Source organism: Camelina sativa, chromosome 11 (assembly GCF_030686135.1).
Source record: "Camelina sativa cultivar CO46 ecotype springtype chromosome 11, ASM3068613v1".
In the NCBI taxonomy this organism is placed as follows: Eukaryota; Viridiplantae; Streptophyta; class Magnoliopsida; order Brassicales; family Brassicaceae; genus Camelina; species Camelina sativa.
The window spans coordinates 41167275-41182616 of record NC_141890.1 but is presented as its reverse complement, the minus strand read 5'-3'; the positions used below and the strand labels follow the sequence as shown (position 1 = coordinate 41182616).

General features: G+C 34.8%; 5 protein-coding genes across 6 annotated transcripts; 2 read left to right on the top strand and 3 right to left on the bottom strand.

The window, feature by feature from the left end:
• The first annotated feature begins 101 nt into the window (after positions 1-101).
• Positions 102-2897, top strand: LOC104725622 (RNA pseudouridine synthase 7). Its single transcript, XM_010444295.3, has 12 exons — positions 102-390; positions 469-512; positions 601-678; positions 779-879; positions 987-1074; positions 1251-1329; positions 1424-1506; positions 1617-1682; positions 1915-1971; positions 2066-2194; positions 2365-2573; positions 2653-2897. Exons 1-12 carry the CDS (start codon positions 237-239, stop codon positions 2750-2752), a joined length of 1188 nt encoding a protein of 395 aa, XP_010442597.1. The 5' UTR covers positions 102-236; the 3' UTR covers positions 2753-2897.
• Positions 2898-5573, bottom strand: LOC104725621 (putative RNA methyltransferase At5g51130). 2 transcript variants are annotated; one of them, XR_015571775.1, is made up of 8 exons: positions 5062-5545; positions 4835-4949; positions 4562-4609; positions 4124-4390; positions 3733-3820; positions 3589-3654; positions 3434-3502; positions 2898-3181 (listed from the first exon to the last, which is right to left on the bottom strand). XR_015571775.1 is itself a non-coding variant. In XM_010444294.3 (8 exons), the coding sequence occupies exons 1-8, from the start codon at positions 5341-5343 to the stop codon at positions 3092-3094; spliced, it is 1017 nt and encodes a 338-aa protein (XP_010442596.1). In that variant the 5' UTR covers positions 5344-5573; the 3' UTR covers positions 2898-3091. The 2 variants fall into 2 exon arrangements, 1 of the variants encoding a protein (XP_010442596.1); XM_010444294.3 differs by having other exon boundaries at positions 4132-4390; positions 5062-5573.
• A 993-nt stretch (positions 5574-6566) lies between these two features.
• LOC104725619 (polyadenylate-binding protein 1) lies at positions 6567-8682 on the bottom strand. Its single transcript, XM_087471324.1, has 6 exons — positions 8368-8682; positions 8145-8247; positions 7766-7833; positions 7309-7500; positions 7105-7220; positions 6567-6893 (listed from the first exon to the last, which is right to left on the bottom strand). The coding sequence occupies exons 1-6, from the start codon at positions 8521-8523 to the stop codon at positions 6848-6850; spliced, it is 681 nt and encodes a 226-aa protein (XP_087327450.1). The 5' UTR covers positions 8524-8682; the 3' UTR covers positions 6567-6847.
• A 171-nt stretch (positions 8683-8853) lies between these two features.
• LOC104725618 (putative pterin-4-alpha-carbinolamine dehydratase, chloroplastic) lies at positions 8854-10154 on the top strand. Its single transcript, XM_010444292.2, has 3 exons — positions 8854-9335; positions 9664-9859; positions 9962-10154. Exons 1-3 carry the CDS (start codon positions 8958-8960, stop codon positions 10051-10053), a joined length of 666 nt encoding a protein of 221 aa, XP_010442594.2. The 5' UTR covers positions 8854-8957; the 3' UTR covers positions 10054-10154.
• Positions 10155-10231: 77 nt separating this feature from the next.
• Positions 10232-10841, bottom strand: LOC104725617 (uncharacterized). The gene has a single exon (XM_019231563.2). It carries the CDS (start codon positions 10721-10723, stop codon positions 10364-10366), a length of 360 nt encoding a protein of 119 aa, XP_019087108.1. The 5' UTR covers positions 10724-10841; the 3' UTR covers positions 10232-10363.
• Positions 10842-15342: the final 4501 nt, after the last annotated feature.

Sequence of the window (15342 nt, the reverse complement as noted above, 5' to 3'; positions counted from 1 at the left end):
ACTTTTGATTTTTTTTCTATTTTTCTTTATTTGGGAAAAATCCGAAATATTTTTTTTCCTTCTTACCATTATAAAGCTCAAACCGAAACCCGAATTGAACCGAACCAAATTGTCTAATTTTTTGGTTTATTGTAAGCGTTTAATTAAAAACTTGGTTAAACCCAAAACTGTACCAAGTTAAGATTGACAACGACCAGTAGTACCACCACCGCTAAGATTAAAATCGGAAAAAAAAAATGAAACGGAAACAGCAAGAAGACGACGGCGTAGAGAAGGCCGTCTCTACTACTACAGTCGTCGCCACTAGCTCAAACACCATGAATGCTGACCATCTACTTTTGCAGTCATCTTCTAAACTGTCACAGAAGCAGGACTACATCTTCCATGGAGGTAAAAAAAAAAAAGAATCCTCCTCCAATCTTCGATATCCCTTACAAATCGATCAATCGTTTGATTTTGTTTGTGTAGGGAGACGCCATGTGAGACCGTACTACTTCGAGTTCATTTCTCATGTAAGTGTGTTTTCATCTTACATCTTTAGCGCTAGTTATTTTGCTCATACCACCAGAGTAAGCCACAGGGATATTGAAATTGATGTAGGTGAACAAACGATGGACAGGGAAAACAATTGTGGATTTGTTTGCCGACGAATTTAAAGGCCGGCCTCGTGATTATTATGTAAGTAACTTAGCTCTCATTCTCCTTTAATCTCAAAGGACTTAGTTTTATAATAAGTCTGGTGTTTAGGGAATTTTTTATATGTTGTTGAACATTGTAGGTTGGTGCAGTCAAAAGTGGTAGAATCAAAGTTGATGGAGAGATTGTACCTGTTTCATACATTGTAAAATCATCACAAAAGATTACTCACTTCCTTCATAGGTATGTTCTTTGAACTAAACTTTATTCAGATGGTTTGCATTTGCTTATTGAAACCAGTTTTGTATTGCATGTGAATTCCATATTCTAAATGTGTGAAAGGTTTTCAGGCATGAACCACCGGTGATGATTGATGATGTTGTGATCCTTCATCAAGAACCTGATGTTGTTACTGTCTGCAAACCAGCTTCTGTTCCTGTGAGTGTTTCTCGTTGGATATCTTTCAGTTCTTTTGGTCTACGGGTTTTATTTGGAATGATTAAATTAGACCATAAACCAAACTGAACATCATTGTATACATTTACATGTTTAATGCCTTTGTGGCGTACTATTGATATTTTGGTAACAACGCTGGTATTTTTGTTATTGTGTAGGTGCATCCTTGTGGTCAATACCGTAAGAACACAGTTGTTGGAATCCTTGATGCTGAGCATGATCTAGGCACTCTCTTTCGTATCCAGCCTCAGATATTTTGAAAAGGATATATAGATTTAGCTTACTCTTTTTAAAATAATACTATATGAGTTATCCTTGCATCATTTCACAGCTATTCACAGATTAGACCGTTTGGTTTCTGGATTGCTCATCATAGCAAGAACTGCTGCAAAAGCTGATTTTTTTAGGCAACAGGTACTGTTATAATTTAGTGTCATTTCGCTTGGCTATACTATAATTCCTAAGATGCTATTGGCTCTGATTAATCAAAATGTCACACTTAGTACTTATCTTGATTGTTTCAGATTGAGGGTGGACTGGTGAAGAAACGTTATATTGCAAAGGTTATTGGCGTGTTCCCAGAAAATGAGGTTTGGAATCTCTCTTCACATTATTGATGATATTGGACTGTTTATAATTACCATGTTCATATACTGGTACACGAGTGATACTCACTATGGTTTAAATATTGATTTGAGGGCAGTCATACCATCCAAATCTTAAATTCTACCAGCTTATCTTGAGGGAATTATAATATGGAAAACACTGGGGCTTTTGGTTTGGGAATTAAATTGATGTAGCTTCATGACTTTGATGTGTCAGATGGTAGTCGATGCCAACATAAATTATAATGGCAGCGAAGGAAGAAGCACAGCAGAGGTAAAGCCACATTATGCCTATATATTTAAAGAATGCAATCTTCCATTCTGCACTTGTAAGTAAAAATATCGGAATGTGTATATGATATATGCAGGACGCCATTTCAAGTGGTGATGATAAGAAGGTGAAGGGGAAGCCTGCATGTACCAAGTTCACTAGAATCGCTACATATGGGACTCATAGCCTCGTCTCGTGTGAACCAGTGACAGGACGAACCCATCAAGTAAGCAAACGATTATACATAGTAGATCATGCGTATTTATCAGCCATTATACGTAGAATGTGGTCAAAACTTATAAAGCTTCGGTGTCTAGATCTTATTAGCCATGGGAAAAGTAGATAAGAGAGAGTTTGGCCTTTTGGGGTTTCTCATTTTGGTTTTGACGTTTGTAGATTCGAGTGCATCTTCAATATACAGGGCATCCCATAGCAAATGACCCACTTTATCTCAATCAACACATAGATAATCTTGAGACCTATATTGCAAAAAGAATTAATGCGGGTGAGAGAAAGATGGTCTCTCCAGATGACTACGTGTATTCCAGTGAAGATTTCAGCATCGATCCAATGTGCACAAACTGCCCAAAGTTGATCCCACAAGGGTAAAAAACAGAAATTCTAAAACCACTACTGTGTAATTGTTTTCATCCAAATGGTGTCTCATATTTCTAACTTATGTAGATATGAGGAGCATGACGAGGCTCTTTGGCTACATTGCGTTCAATACTCTGGAACTGGCTGGGAATACGAATGTCCTTATCCATCTTGGGCATCCCTTTAACATTTATTTGATACTGTAATTCTTGTTACCAACACTTGTGGCAACTGTATTGTTTTGTATACATGTTCGACAGACATGCTGATTAGTGCTTACATGGAAGAGTATCAAGTTGATTTTTTGAATCTTGGATTCAAAGATTCTCTCATTTATCGATTCAAAGTTTTTGTTTCATTATCACTAAAAACCGTGTACAAAAAAAGAGGACCAAAAGAATTGGATTAGAGAGCCTAAGCTGTAGCAAAAATAGTTTGCATATTAGATATGAAACGAAATATAACCATGCCGTTCCATATTAATTTGATTTTCACAAGGCTTTTCAAAAACTAGCGACGCAACTGGTCATTTCTGGAACGCAAGAATTTGTCTATCAAACCCTTTGCTTGCACCCGACAAGCCTGATGTAAGATCTTCTACTGTTCTGAAACCAATCTGTGCCAAAACCAAAACACAAGAAATGATAAGGATCCAACCCCAAAACTTGCCAACAACATCAGGTTATAATAAAAAGAAGCCAAAACTATGTCGTTACAAAAATGGGTTGTACTACATAACAATTTCCATTAACACTTTACCCAAAACGTTATTCTAACTTTGAACCACACTTATACTACGCTTGATTGAATTTACAGATCAAGAAGAAGTATGGGCGAACTAAGGAATAAAATGGAGTGGACAGAGTACCTTATCAAGAAGAATTTCTTGGAAACGGTCTGGTCGTAAAACAATCTTTCGGTAATTCATTGCAGTTGTCTGCAAAACACACAAAGCAAACAAAGACTCAAACTATATATCTAGCTAACTTGTGCAATTAGAAAGAAATTTGCGTACATACACACCTCTGAGACACGGCGATTGTTTTCATAAGATTTCCAAGGCTGAGGTTCCATTATGAAGATTCCACCCTGAAAAGCAAACCCAACTGTCAGTTGCAGATACGAAAAGTAAATTATGGGCACCTGATTTTAGTATGATATAGTTACCGGTTGAAGAAGACGCCAAATTTTTGAAAATAAGGTGATCAAGCCATCATCGCCCCAATTCAAATGAACCCATTTTGTCACACTTAAACTGCATAAAAAGTAAAAATATCATCAATAAAGTTGTTATTTTCAAATCCAGCCTTAGAAAACCAAGTCAGAGGAAGTTTTACTTGCAACTAAAAATGTAACCTCCTTTTAGCCAGGTTTAGTAACATAAGATTATTTAACTAAAACCTCATGTAAGTCTTTTCTCAACTACAGTTGGAACTTCATAAGCACTTTGAGGTATGAGCAGTACCAACTGGTGACTATTCTTTTGTTTCTAACCCTCCCAAAAGTGCAAAGGCCAACACACGAGTGAGAAAAAGAGCAAAAAGAGAAAGGACTTAACTAATTTACCATAGAATTGTATCATAACGATTCTCGTCAAGATTTCGGGTTAGAACAAAATTCTCCTTCTGGAAGGACACAATCTGAGACAGGTCTATAGTTTCTGGGATGTCTGCCTTCACCTCGCCATTGGAGAGAGAAGTAGATTGCTCCATTGAACCATGTGCTCCATCTGCACTCTTTGAACTAGATTCCTTTTCACTTGACTTAGCAGAATTCTGCATTCTGACAAACTTCCTAAGATGCCAGTGAGCATCCTCAATACGACCTTCAATCAAAGAAACTTTTGTTCAATGCACAAGTTTCAAAAATATTTGTATCAGGAAAATAATAACAACAGTTCTGTGTTGCCACTTGAGTTACACTTAAATCAGACAAAACATTCAGTTTCTATATAAAGCAAAACTTGGAAGATAATATAACAGCCAATAGTTCTTACTTGAATCAATATCAACTCCAAGAATGCTCCGGCAACCAAACTTTTTAGCTGAAGAAGTGGAAAAAAAAACAAGTATCCGTTAATGATCATATAAATTGTCTATGCTAACAGAGTGATTTCAGACACAATGAAAACCCATTCACACTCTACTAAAGCATTCTCATAAGGACATGTAACTAAACTTCACAAAAGGCTACACCTTTCAAAGATAATAGGCATTGATTCTTGAACTATGAATTAAAAGACGTGGAACAGTTTATGAGTAGAACATACCAATATGAATAGTCATAATGCCGCTGTTGCAGCCAATGTCAAGACAGTCCTTGCCTACAAACCACTCTTTCTTCAATACTTTAAGCCGAGGATCCTCATCCGTGTCATTGCTAATCTAATAATAAATCCAAAGTCAGAGATTAACCAATATTAACATCAAAAGATGAGCAGAGTAGGAAAGATTTTGAAACAAGACTACCAAAATAACAAAGTGCAGAGAGGCTTACTCGGTAACCATAGTAGTTTCTGTAGTTTCCAAAAGGGTAGACTTCTTGGCTCTTCTTCTTCTTGCTTTGATTACAGTTGCCTTGTAGCTGATTCTGGTTCTGCTGCTGGGTTGGGACTTTCTCGTTCCCTTGTTGCTGCTTCTGCTGGGTTGGGACTTTCTTCTCTTCATTAGCTACAACTTTCTCAACACTCTTCTCATTCTCATGGCTTCTCTTTCTCTTCTTCTTATCCTTCTTCTGATCGTTGTCCCGACCCATTCTCTCACACGACGTTGGTTTCATATGTGAGACAAAATAATCCCGCGGAGCAAGGGTTTATACGTTACCGCGATCAACTCGATAAGATAGAATCGAAAACAAAACGATTAGTCTAAACAGAGAGACTCGACGAAACTAGCGCTAGAGAGGGTTTTTTCGTAGAGAGGTCGAGAGCTATAATAAAGCGGCGGAGAGCGAGGAAGAAGAAGAACCGTCTTTGAAACTCGAAAAAGGGTTTAACGAGTCTCTTTATTAAGTATTTATCTTCTTTTTGGAATTATATATATTTTCAAGCCTATTTCTGTAAATATACGAAGTTTCTATTCAAGCCTTTTTTTTGTTTTTTTTCCACATTTTAGTACATAGTTTGACTTTATTGTGATTCTCGGATTAGCGTTTATGAGGGGAATGACTTAATTAGATTAACGTTTACGAGGAGACTGGCATGGATTCTCGGATTAACGTTTATGAAGGAATTGGCATGGATTCTCGGGAGTACCGTTTATGAGGGGAATGAATCACACAATAAAGTCAGATTATGTACTAAAAAGTGAGTCCTCAAAACGGTAATCCGAAATTACATGCCAGTCCATTTGAACGCGAAAAAATTATGACTTGTCTTTGTCGTAAAGGGAAACAGTTACAGTTTTAGAAAACCTGATTAAACAAAATCGGTCACTAGAATTATATTCTCCATTAGGTTGAGAAGAGAACAAATTTTAGTAACCAATTTTGTTTACCAAGATTTCTAAAACTGTTTAACTGTTCCATCCACTACCATATTTGGAAACCAGCGAAGCGTGAAAAGAAAAAAGTCACCGCAAAAAAAGTATATGTTCGATGAGACATCAGATTTGGGTGTCGACGGTAAGGACCTTATCATGCATTGCACACCCAAAAGTTTGACGCCTCAAAATCGAACACATACCTTCCTAACAGTAACTTGTTTCATGCTCTTTGTCATTTAATTATAGGCCGCGATATCGATATATTTATAACACGTAAACGCATGCTTTGTGCGAGTGAATACATGCTTTTTGTGTGTTGAATCTCTATCTTTCCTTTTCTTTGGTCTACACAAAAATTGAGTTACCTGCTCGAAAATTTGGCAAGAATGTAACAGTTTAACTAACCACTTTTCAGTTTTTTCACGTAATGACTGTGCCAGAGATTCAAATCTTATCAAAACACACAAAACCTATAAAAAAAAAGGGTTAAAATTCGCAGTAACTGAGTGGCGGTCAATCTCAATGGAAAGCTTATGAGTTTTTATGCGATTCGTGTTGAAAAGGATAAAGAACAAGGAACTCAAAATGTTGCTCTTGTCATCAAATATTGTACAGAAGTTCTAAAAATATGATTTCCCTCTCTCCTCTCTTCTGTTCATACAACTCTTCTTTCAACTCTTCTCTGTTAATCGAAACAACTGCAGCGCCCCCGATGAACCAAGTTGAGAATCGAGTTGATGATGATAAGCACCTTCCTGAACCGAAAGGCAGCTGCTACTTTTAACACCAATTTGCCTTGATCAGTACGGTCTGTACCGCATGGCCCGTCTGAACCTGGGAACTCTCCTGCACAAAACCATGAGAACAACCATCGTCAATGTTTATGAACAACCCCATGACCATTCCTCTCACTAATATATATACACCGAATCAAACATATGAACTTCTCATCTCTCCTTTTTTTATCACAATCTCTGGTTTTATACTAGTCAATACAACCCAAACACTGCTAGTTTTGTTAAAAAGAGAGCAAGGCAGAGAAGTTCCTGGAACGCACCCATAGGCATATGGAGGGTAGAATGGAGGTCCTGGCATAAATCCCCTCATGGGTCTAAAGGGACGCCTTCCTCGAAATTGCTTCATTCCAGGGACATTAGTTCTCTTTGCAGATACCTGAAAAATTGATTAAACTAAGCTTTGTTAATGACATATATTTAGATATATAGACAATTGACTCCATGTCCGTAAAACGAGTTTGCACCTTTATCTGACGACCATGCAGTTCGGACTCATTCAAAATAAGAGAATTCTGAACAGCTTCTACTTCCACAAATTCAACATAGGCAAAACCTTTGGGCTGACCAAACTTATCAGTCAGAATCGTAACCCTATTCACTGTCCCACAGGATTGAAAATGCTGCTGGACTTCCTCTGGAGTACATGCATAGTCCACCTAGTATACATAAAACCAAAGACACAGGGAAGCTAAAGAATCAGCGGGTACTAACACTTCAGAGATACTCTCAAAGCAACAAAGATGGGAAATGACTAATAAGGTCTTATGAATTTAAAAGCTAAGTAGGATAGCAATAGCAAGAGATAGCGAAATAAACAACAGTCTGTGACACCACAAATCACTACAAAGACAGACTTTCTTTGAAAAAGATACAAACATCAATGAAAAAACATGGGAAAATTAATGGTGGAAGAAGCCTCACATTGCCAACATATATTGATCGCGAATCCACTTCCTCCTTCTCAGCTGAACTAACACCTCCTGAAGGATCTTCATTGATATGCAACAATAAAAAGGGCATTAACACGATTAGCTTAGAGTTAATCTTGCCTAGTAAACTGGAATCGTTTCAATTAAATTCATCACTAATCACACAAAACTAATAATGGTTTCCATACTATACCCAAACTACAGTCAATTACTTAAAAGAATCGTTGATTCAACTAAAAAGATTCCAATAAAGCAATATCCTAATTAACAAGAGATGCTCTAACCCTAATCTATCAATTTAAGGTTTAAGTGAAGCTGGGCATAAAAGAAAGATTCAAGAATCTACGAATTGAGAGTTTATAAGCACAAACCTTGACCAGCTCCCATATCTTTCTCAGCTTTGGCTTGCATTTCACGCAAAGCTCCAGCTTCTTCCTCGATCTCCTTAATTCGTTTCTTCATATCCTCCAAATCCTATCATAACAAAATCCAAAGCAAAACAACATACTAAGATACAGTGACAAACAAGGGAAGGGTCTATATATATATATATATCTAAATTAGATAAAAGATAGATCGAAGAATCAAAAATACCCTAGAGCTAGAGCCTGGTTCAAGCTCCTCATCTCCGGCGGCGGCTCCTTCTTCTCCGCCGTGTTCTTCGTACTCCTCCGTATCCATCTCTCCTTCTTCCTCCTCTGGGATCTCTCCACCGTACACCTCGTGCTCTTGCTCATCGTGCAGCGGCATCTTCGTCTCTCTCTCTCTCTCACTCGGCGACTGTCGTAAAAAAAGCGAAAGAGAGAAAACAGAAGTTTCGGGATTTTTAGGGCTTGAAATCGGGAAAGAAAGGGATTGGAAGGTTTATTCGTAATTAAATATACCCGAAAAGGTTAATTTTGGTAAATTAACAAAATCTTTAAAACTACATTCACCAAAGTAGACATGTACCCAAAAAAATTCGTCGGTTGGAACTTGGACCTTCCAATGGGCTTAACGTGACGTCGCAACTGGGCCTCACTTATGATCTCATTAATGATTACGTGGCACATCACTTTAATGAGTCCCACTGGTGGTGACGTGGCCTCTCACCCATTTAACTCAGTGGTCTACAAACGTTTACGCTCTTCTCTGAAACCAAAAGCTTCTTATCTTCTTCGGGACAGAGCAAAACACAGCCTCCGATGGCCGCCACGTCATCATCACCGCCGTGTATTAGCGTCTCAGTGTCGTCACACCTCCTCCTTAAACCTTCTTGCACCATCCTTAGAGTGTTCGGTTTATCACAGCCTGGGAGCAGGAGTAACCGTAGAGTAGGACGGTTAACGGTGACCCGGTCTAACCTGGCGCAGGATTTTCTCGGTGACTTTGGAGCTCGTGACCCTTACCCTGAGGAGATAGCGAGCCAGTTCGGTGACAAAGTGTTGGGATGCCAAAGCACTGAGCACAAGATTCTTATACCAAACGCTTCTGTGTTGTCTCTCTCTCAGCTTGATTGTTCCCCTGTTTCACCTTCGCAGCCTCCTTTGTCCGCCGATGATGCCCGAACCCTCCTCCATAAGGTCTGGTTTACTAAGCTTTACAGTTTCGTTGGTTGATCAAAATGTTGTTAAAATTCGATTTCTACTAGTTATCTATATAGAACTGGCTACTCCAACTCATTGTCATGGTTTTTGGAATCTGTTATCACTACAAAAATTTAAAGTTATGCATATTTCAAACGGTTTTATCTAGTTCAAGAAAGATAGAATTATTACAAAAGATATTATGAAGAGTGTGAATTTGGAATGATAAAACAATAGATCATTAATGTTTATAAGTCTCATGTGTTCTCATTGCCATGGTTAAATGGAACCCATGAAGTTTTCAATCATTATGTAAACGGTTCAGGTTTTGGGATGGAGTATAGTGGAGGATGAAGCAGGCAGTCGGAAAATAAGGTGCATGTGGAAGGTGAGGGATTTCGGGTGCGGTGTTGAACTCATAAACAGGATCCATAAGGTTGCTGAAGCTTCTGGTCATTACCCTTCTCTTCATCTGGAAAGTCCTACCCAAGTTCGAGCTGAACTATCCACCACTTCTATTGGTATGTTAATCAGATATAAACATTATTAGTTGTTTGAGATTTGAGTTTTAATGTATATGGTTTCTTTGAAATGGTTGGTTGTTGGATGAACAAAAAATGCAGGAGGGTTGAGCCTGAATGATTTCATAATGGCGGCCAAGATAGATGATATCAAGACTTCTGATCTTTCCCCTCGGAAACGAGCTTGGGCATAACCTTCCTCATTTTCATTATTTTGTGACAAATTTTGTTTGATAATATGTAATGTATGTTATTCTTCATTCATCAATCAAAAGAAGCCGCTCTACTTGTCGTATGAGATTCATTTCATAATTAGGATATTGAGGATTTTAGACAGATGAAATGCTTCAAAGATTTTATAAATGACTAAAATATAAAAAGGATGACATTTTTATTATAAAATCACTGTGTCGTCTTCGTGCTTTTCTAAAACATTTATTATGCGACTAACACAAATTTTGAAAATAACAATGTTTCACATAACAAACTACTTGTTGCAATATCCTAGGGTGCGGTGGTTGGAGGACCAGCACTTTTGACGCATAGTTGTTTTAGCATAGGTGGGAAAAACGGGTTGCAGTTAGCTTCATGGTCTAGAAAAGCGTTACAACAAGCTGGACCTATGCTGCCAAAGTTGTGGGTCATTACGGCTTGTCTGATCTCTGCAAAGCATCCTGGCCAATCCATAAATGACGACCAGCATTTGGTTATGTCTGGCATTCCTGGCATTCCGGGCATACCGGGATTCGGATTAAATGGATTTGGAAATGGAAACGGGAACGGGGGGAACTGCGGTAGCTGAGCATTAGCGGAGGCTGCAATGCATAAGATAACCACTAGGAGAGAAACACTCTTGATCGACATGATGATTGGGTTCTCTACTTTATGCGACAAGAGAGATAGAAGACTTGATTATATGCAGTTTGGTTTTGTTTGATGAAATTATGTGGCTATGTGGACAAATTTATATTAAAGTAATGGTCTAATGGAGTAGGGAATACTAGCTGGCATTGTGAAACGTATACAAGTTACCTTTTGTAATCACTTTTATCGTTTTAAATTTTGGAAGAAAATATAAAACAATCAAAACATTTGATCATGGAGTAGTAACGAGGTACATTGAATCTGATGGATATATATATATATATATATATATATATATATATAATTATATATATATGAACACTTTAACTAACACATTAAAAAAAATATTATCTTCTTAACCAGTCTCAACTCTTTAGAAAAAAGACAGGTGAAAAAGATATTTTCCTAACCAAGTTTCATTTATGAGAGAGATTTTTATAAATACACCAATATAAAATTTTTGAAAACTACACTTAATATTATAATTATTTGAAAACTACATATTTGGAAATAAAAATGGACAGAAATATCCTTATTATTAAACAATTAAATAAAAATAAGAAAAACTTAATTTATATTTAAAAATAATTAAACTTTAAAAATAAATTACTTTTAAAAATGGTTAAATTCGAAATAAATTACTTAATAAATAAACATTATAACGAAAACGTATTTATTATATTTTAAATTATGATTACATTAATCAATTTTTGATCTTATAATTTTGAATTAAAAAAGAAGAATTTAAATATTTTTGTTGATATTATTTAGATTTAAATTTATTTTAAAATAAATAATTCAAGATTATACAATTTATAGTATATATATATATCAATATTTTAGACTTAATTTAATCAATGTTGATTTATTTACAATGTCGACTTTTTGAACAATCGTTTTGTTTTTTTACTTCTATTGACTTAATTATCATTGTCATCGGCTTATATTTAAACAGTTGACTTATGTTATGGCTAGTAGATTTTTAACATAGTCGATTTATTTAATGGTTGACATATTTTTTTTGTTCATCGATTTATATTTGTTTTTTGTTGATTTGTTTATTTATTGTTGACTTATTACATTCTACGTTGATTTATAAATAAAGTCGATATTTTGAATGGTTACTTAAGTTTAATTTTTGTCGACTTATTTATTTTTCCATCGATTTATTTTAAAACTGTCGACTATTTTTTTGTTTGGTTATTTTTTACATAGTCGACTTTTGATGATGTTGACTTGTTTGTTTTGTTTGTTGACTTATCTTTTTTCTTGTCGATTTGTTTGGTTTTAATAGACTTATTTCATTTTAAGTTTTCATTTTAAGTTGACTTATTAATACGATTGACTTTTTGAACTGTAGACTTAAATTTTATTCCTATTGATTTATGTTTTTTCTTTGTTGAGTTATATTAACAAAGTCGATTTATTTTTTTATAATTGATTTGTTAAATAGTTGATTTTTTCAACCGTTGATTTATTTTCTAAAAACTCATAATTTTTTATTATTTTATTAAACTTGATAATTATCAAAATAAATTGAAATATATAATTATTTTTCAAAACTTTTTAATAATTATTAGTGATTTATATATTTATTTAAAACTAATATTATCTAAAAGTATTTACTAAACATAAATCGTAAAAGAATAATTCTAATTAATTTTATTTTAGTTGTTATATAATAAATTTTAAAAATTAAATTACTAAATAATACCGGATTTTTAATCACAATTGAGTAACAATTGAGTGATCCACGATCATTTTTATTTCGTTTATCTGAATTTCAATTTTCGTTATTGATTAATATTATCCATAATAAACTACTTCATCATTATCTAAAATTTTCAATATCTAATTTATAAACAGTGATTTTTAAAAATAATTTTCTAACATAAATTAATTTAATTATTTTGTGTTTATTTTTTAACATTTAATTAATTATTAATTAAGGGAAGATTTTATTTATTTTATCTGAATTAAATATTTTTAGTTATTGATTAATATTATATATAATAAATCAATTCATCATTTTCAAATACAATTCAGCAAAATTCCAAATATTTAGTTTACACAATGTTTTTAAAATTAATTTTTTATATGAATTAACTTAATTAAATTGTATTTATTTTTAAGAATTTGTAATTGAGGACAAAATAGTCAATTAGTGCAATACATAAGGTACATTTGAAAGAGTTAAAAAGGGGTTATTGGTTTTATGATTTTAATGGATTTGGAAATTCAAACAAAAATCATGTGTTATTCAATCATTGATTTTAAAATACTTCTGAAAATTATGTGTTATTGGTTCTATGATTTACAGATACTTGTTCAAATCCTATGTTATTCATTTAATGATTTGTTTTTGGATTTTAAAATCCACATTATGTTTTAAATAAATTTGAATGAATTTGAAAGTGTAAAATAGAAGGATTCAAATCCAAGGATAAAACATGTTATTTCAAGATCCATGTGTTTTAATTTTTAGAATTTACAATTTCATATAGATTTTAAAATCATCTCTCCAATAACAACCCCATTAATATAGGTTCCAAATTTCCTATTAAGTTTAAGGTATGTATTCAAATTTTTTCATAAAAAATGATTTGAATTGAAAGGAGCAATATATTAAAGTTTTAAATGGTCAATGCATTCAATGTTTTTCTTTTTTTAGTAATTTAGATAACTTCTAAAATTTGCAGATTTCGTTGATATAAAATTTGGTTCAGAATCCACAATTGGTTGGTCAACCTAAGAAACTTGTGTACAAAGGGAGAGGGCATCAACCTTTAAGCTTAAGGATGTATTCAAAATAGGATTTTGGAGGATTTTGGAAGATTTCTGATATTCTGGATTTTAGGAGATTTACAATGAGTTTTTAAAGTAGTTTAGTGGAATTATTATTATTTTCTATTTTTAAAAATAAAAAATAGTTTGTGATTTGATGAGATTTGATGAGATTTGGTAAAACTTTAAGAGATTCTCACACAAAACATATTGTTCATCAATTTATTAGATACCGTAATCATCCTGTATATAATAGTCATATTGGTCTAACAAGTCGTAATGATGAACAATAATAAGTAAAAAAAAAACAGAACACCTCTCGTTGCTTTCGTGTCTTCTGAACACTCTTGTTGACACACCCATATATTTTATATAAATCATAATCTAAGTGTAGTAAACCCAAATGTTTCAATTCAAGTCCAGAAACGAGAGTGTTCATCGCCCCAAATTAAATATTCGATTTGATTGGACAGCATAACACAAAGATTTAAATTGAAAAGTACAAAACATAATTTAAAGATAAATTAAAGCACTCAGCATTGCATCATGCCCACATATTCATAGTATCAAATTCTGGGAACTTACGAGAAATGAATTCAGAATTCAAAGACGACTCTTGGATCAATGAAAAGTCTTCCGACAAATGAATTCAGAATTACATGCCTTCAAAAAAAATTTGAATTCTGAATTAATGCCTTAAGAAAAGAGAAGAGGAAGATTCAAGGCATGTCTTCTGAGATTTTTGTTAGTGAGAGAGATGACTTTAACGATAAGAATGTGGAAAAGTGACTTTTTCTTCTTTTCTGTGAATTTTTTTAAACCAATCCTTCAAAAATACACTCTCGAAGGTGGGATTTTTAATAGAATTTTCCTTACAAAAATGTATCCAAAGTCTCTCACAATCACTGAACAGTTACTGAAAAAAACGCGTTTCTCTCTCAGGCGTGAATATCAAGACAACCTCTCTTCTTTCCTTTTCCGACGTCGGGAGAACTTTGTCCCATCTCTTCTCTATTTCAACCCGGCTCTTCCTTTTTTCCCCATCTTTTTAAACTTTTGGCAACTTCTCAACATTATGCAAATCTCAGATCTAGCTTGTTTATCTTGTAAAGAAAGATGTAGATTTCTGCCGATTCTCATCATTCTTTTCTTATGCCCAGGCTCTGTGGATGCGGATCGATTGTCCACTGCTTTGTATATGTCAAAAATCGGATTCCTATTTTCACCTGAAGTTTTCTTCACCTTGGTTTTATTTATGGAAGAAGCTCAACCTTCTGAACCATCAGATGCGCCTTTCCGGGGAAAGTCGTCGACGGCGCACGACGAACTTCTCTTCAGGGTTATGGTTTTACCGATTGTCTGGACCTCCGCCTTAACCTCTCGCCACCACCAGAGCCTAACATGATCGAATCTAGTTTCTCCGGAGTTGCTCTTGACACTACAAATCTATCCGCGTACTCCGACCAGCCGCCACACACTGAGATGCTTGTGGCCACCAGATGAAAACCCTAGTGTTTCTTTGGTGGACCTGAATTATGAGGCCGACCCAATAAAGATTCCCCTATCTCAGCCCATCTACCAAAAAACCAGGTTCACTTACTATTATTTTTTAACAACTCCTAGCTCGTATCAAGGTCTGTATCGCGAGTATATCCTCTTAGGCCGAAGACTCCTCTTGAGAAATACACCGTTTAGACTGCTAGGCTTGTTTAATCAGTTAGTCAAGCCCCTGGTATCTGCTATATGTGTGGTATTAATATTTGCTCCCTTGGCTCCGAAGTTATGTGGCGTTTCAGCTCTCAAATCCTATTGCCAACAGCCTGACTATGTCTCTG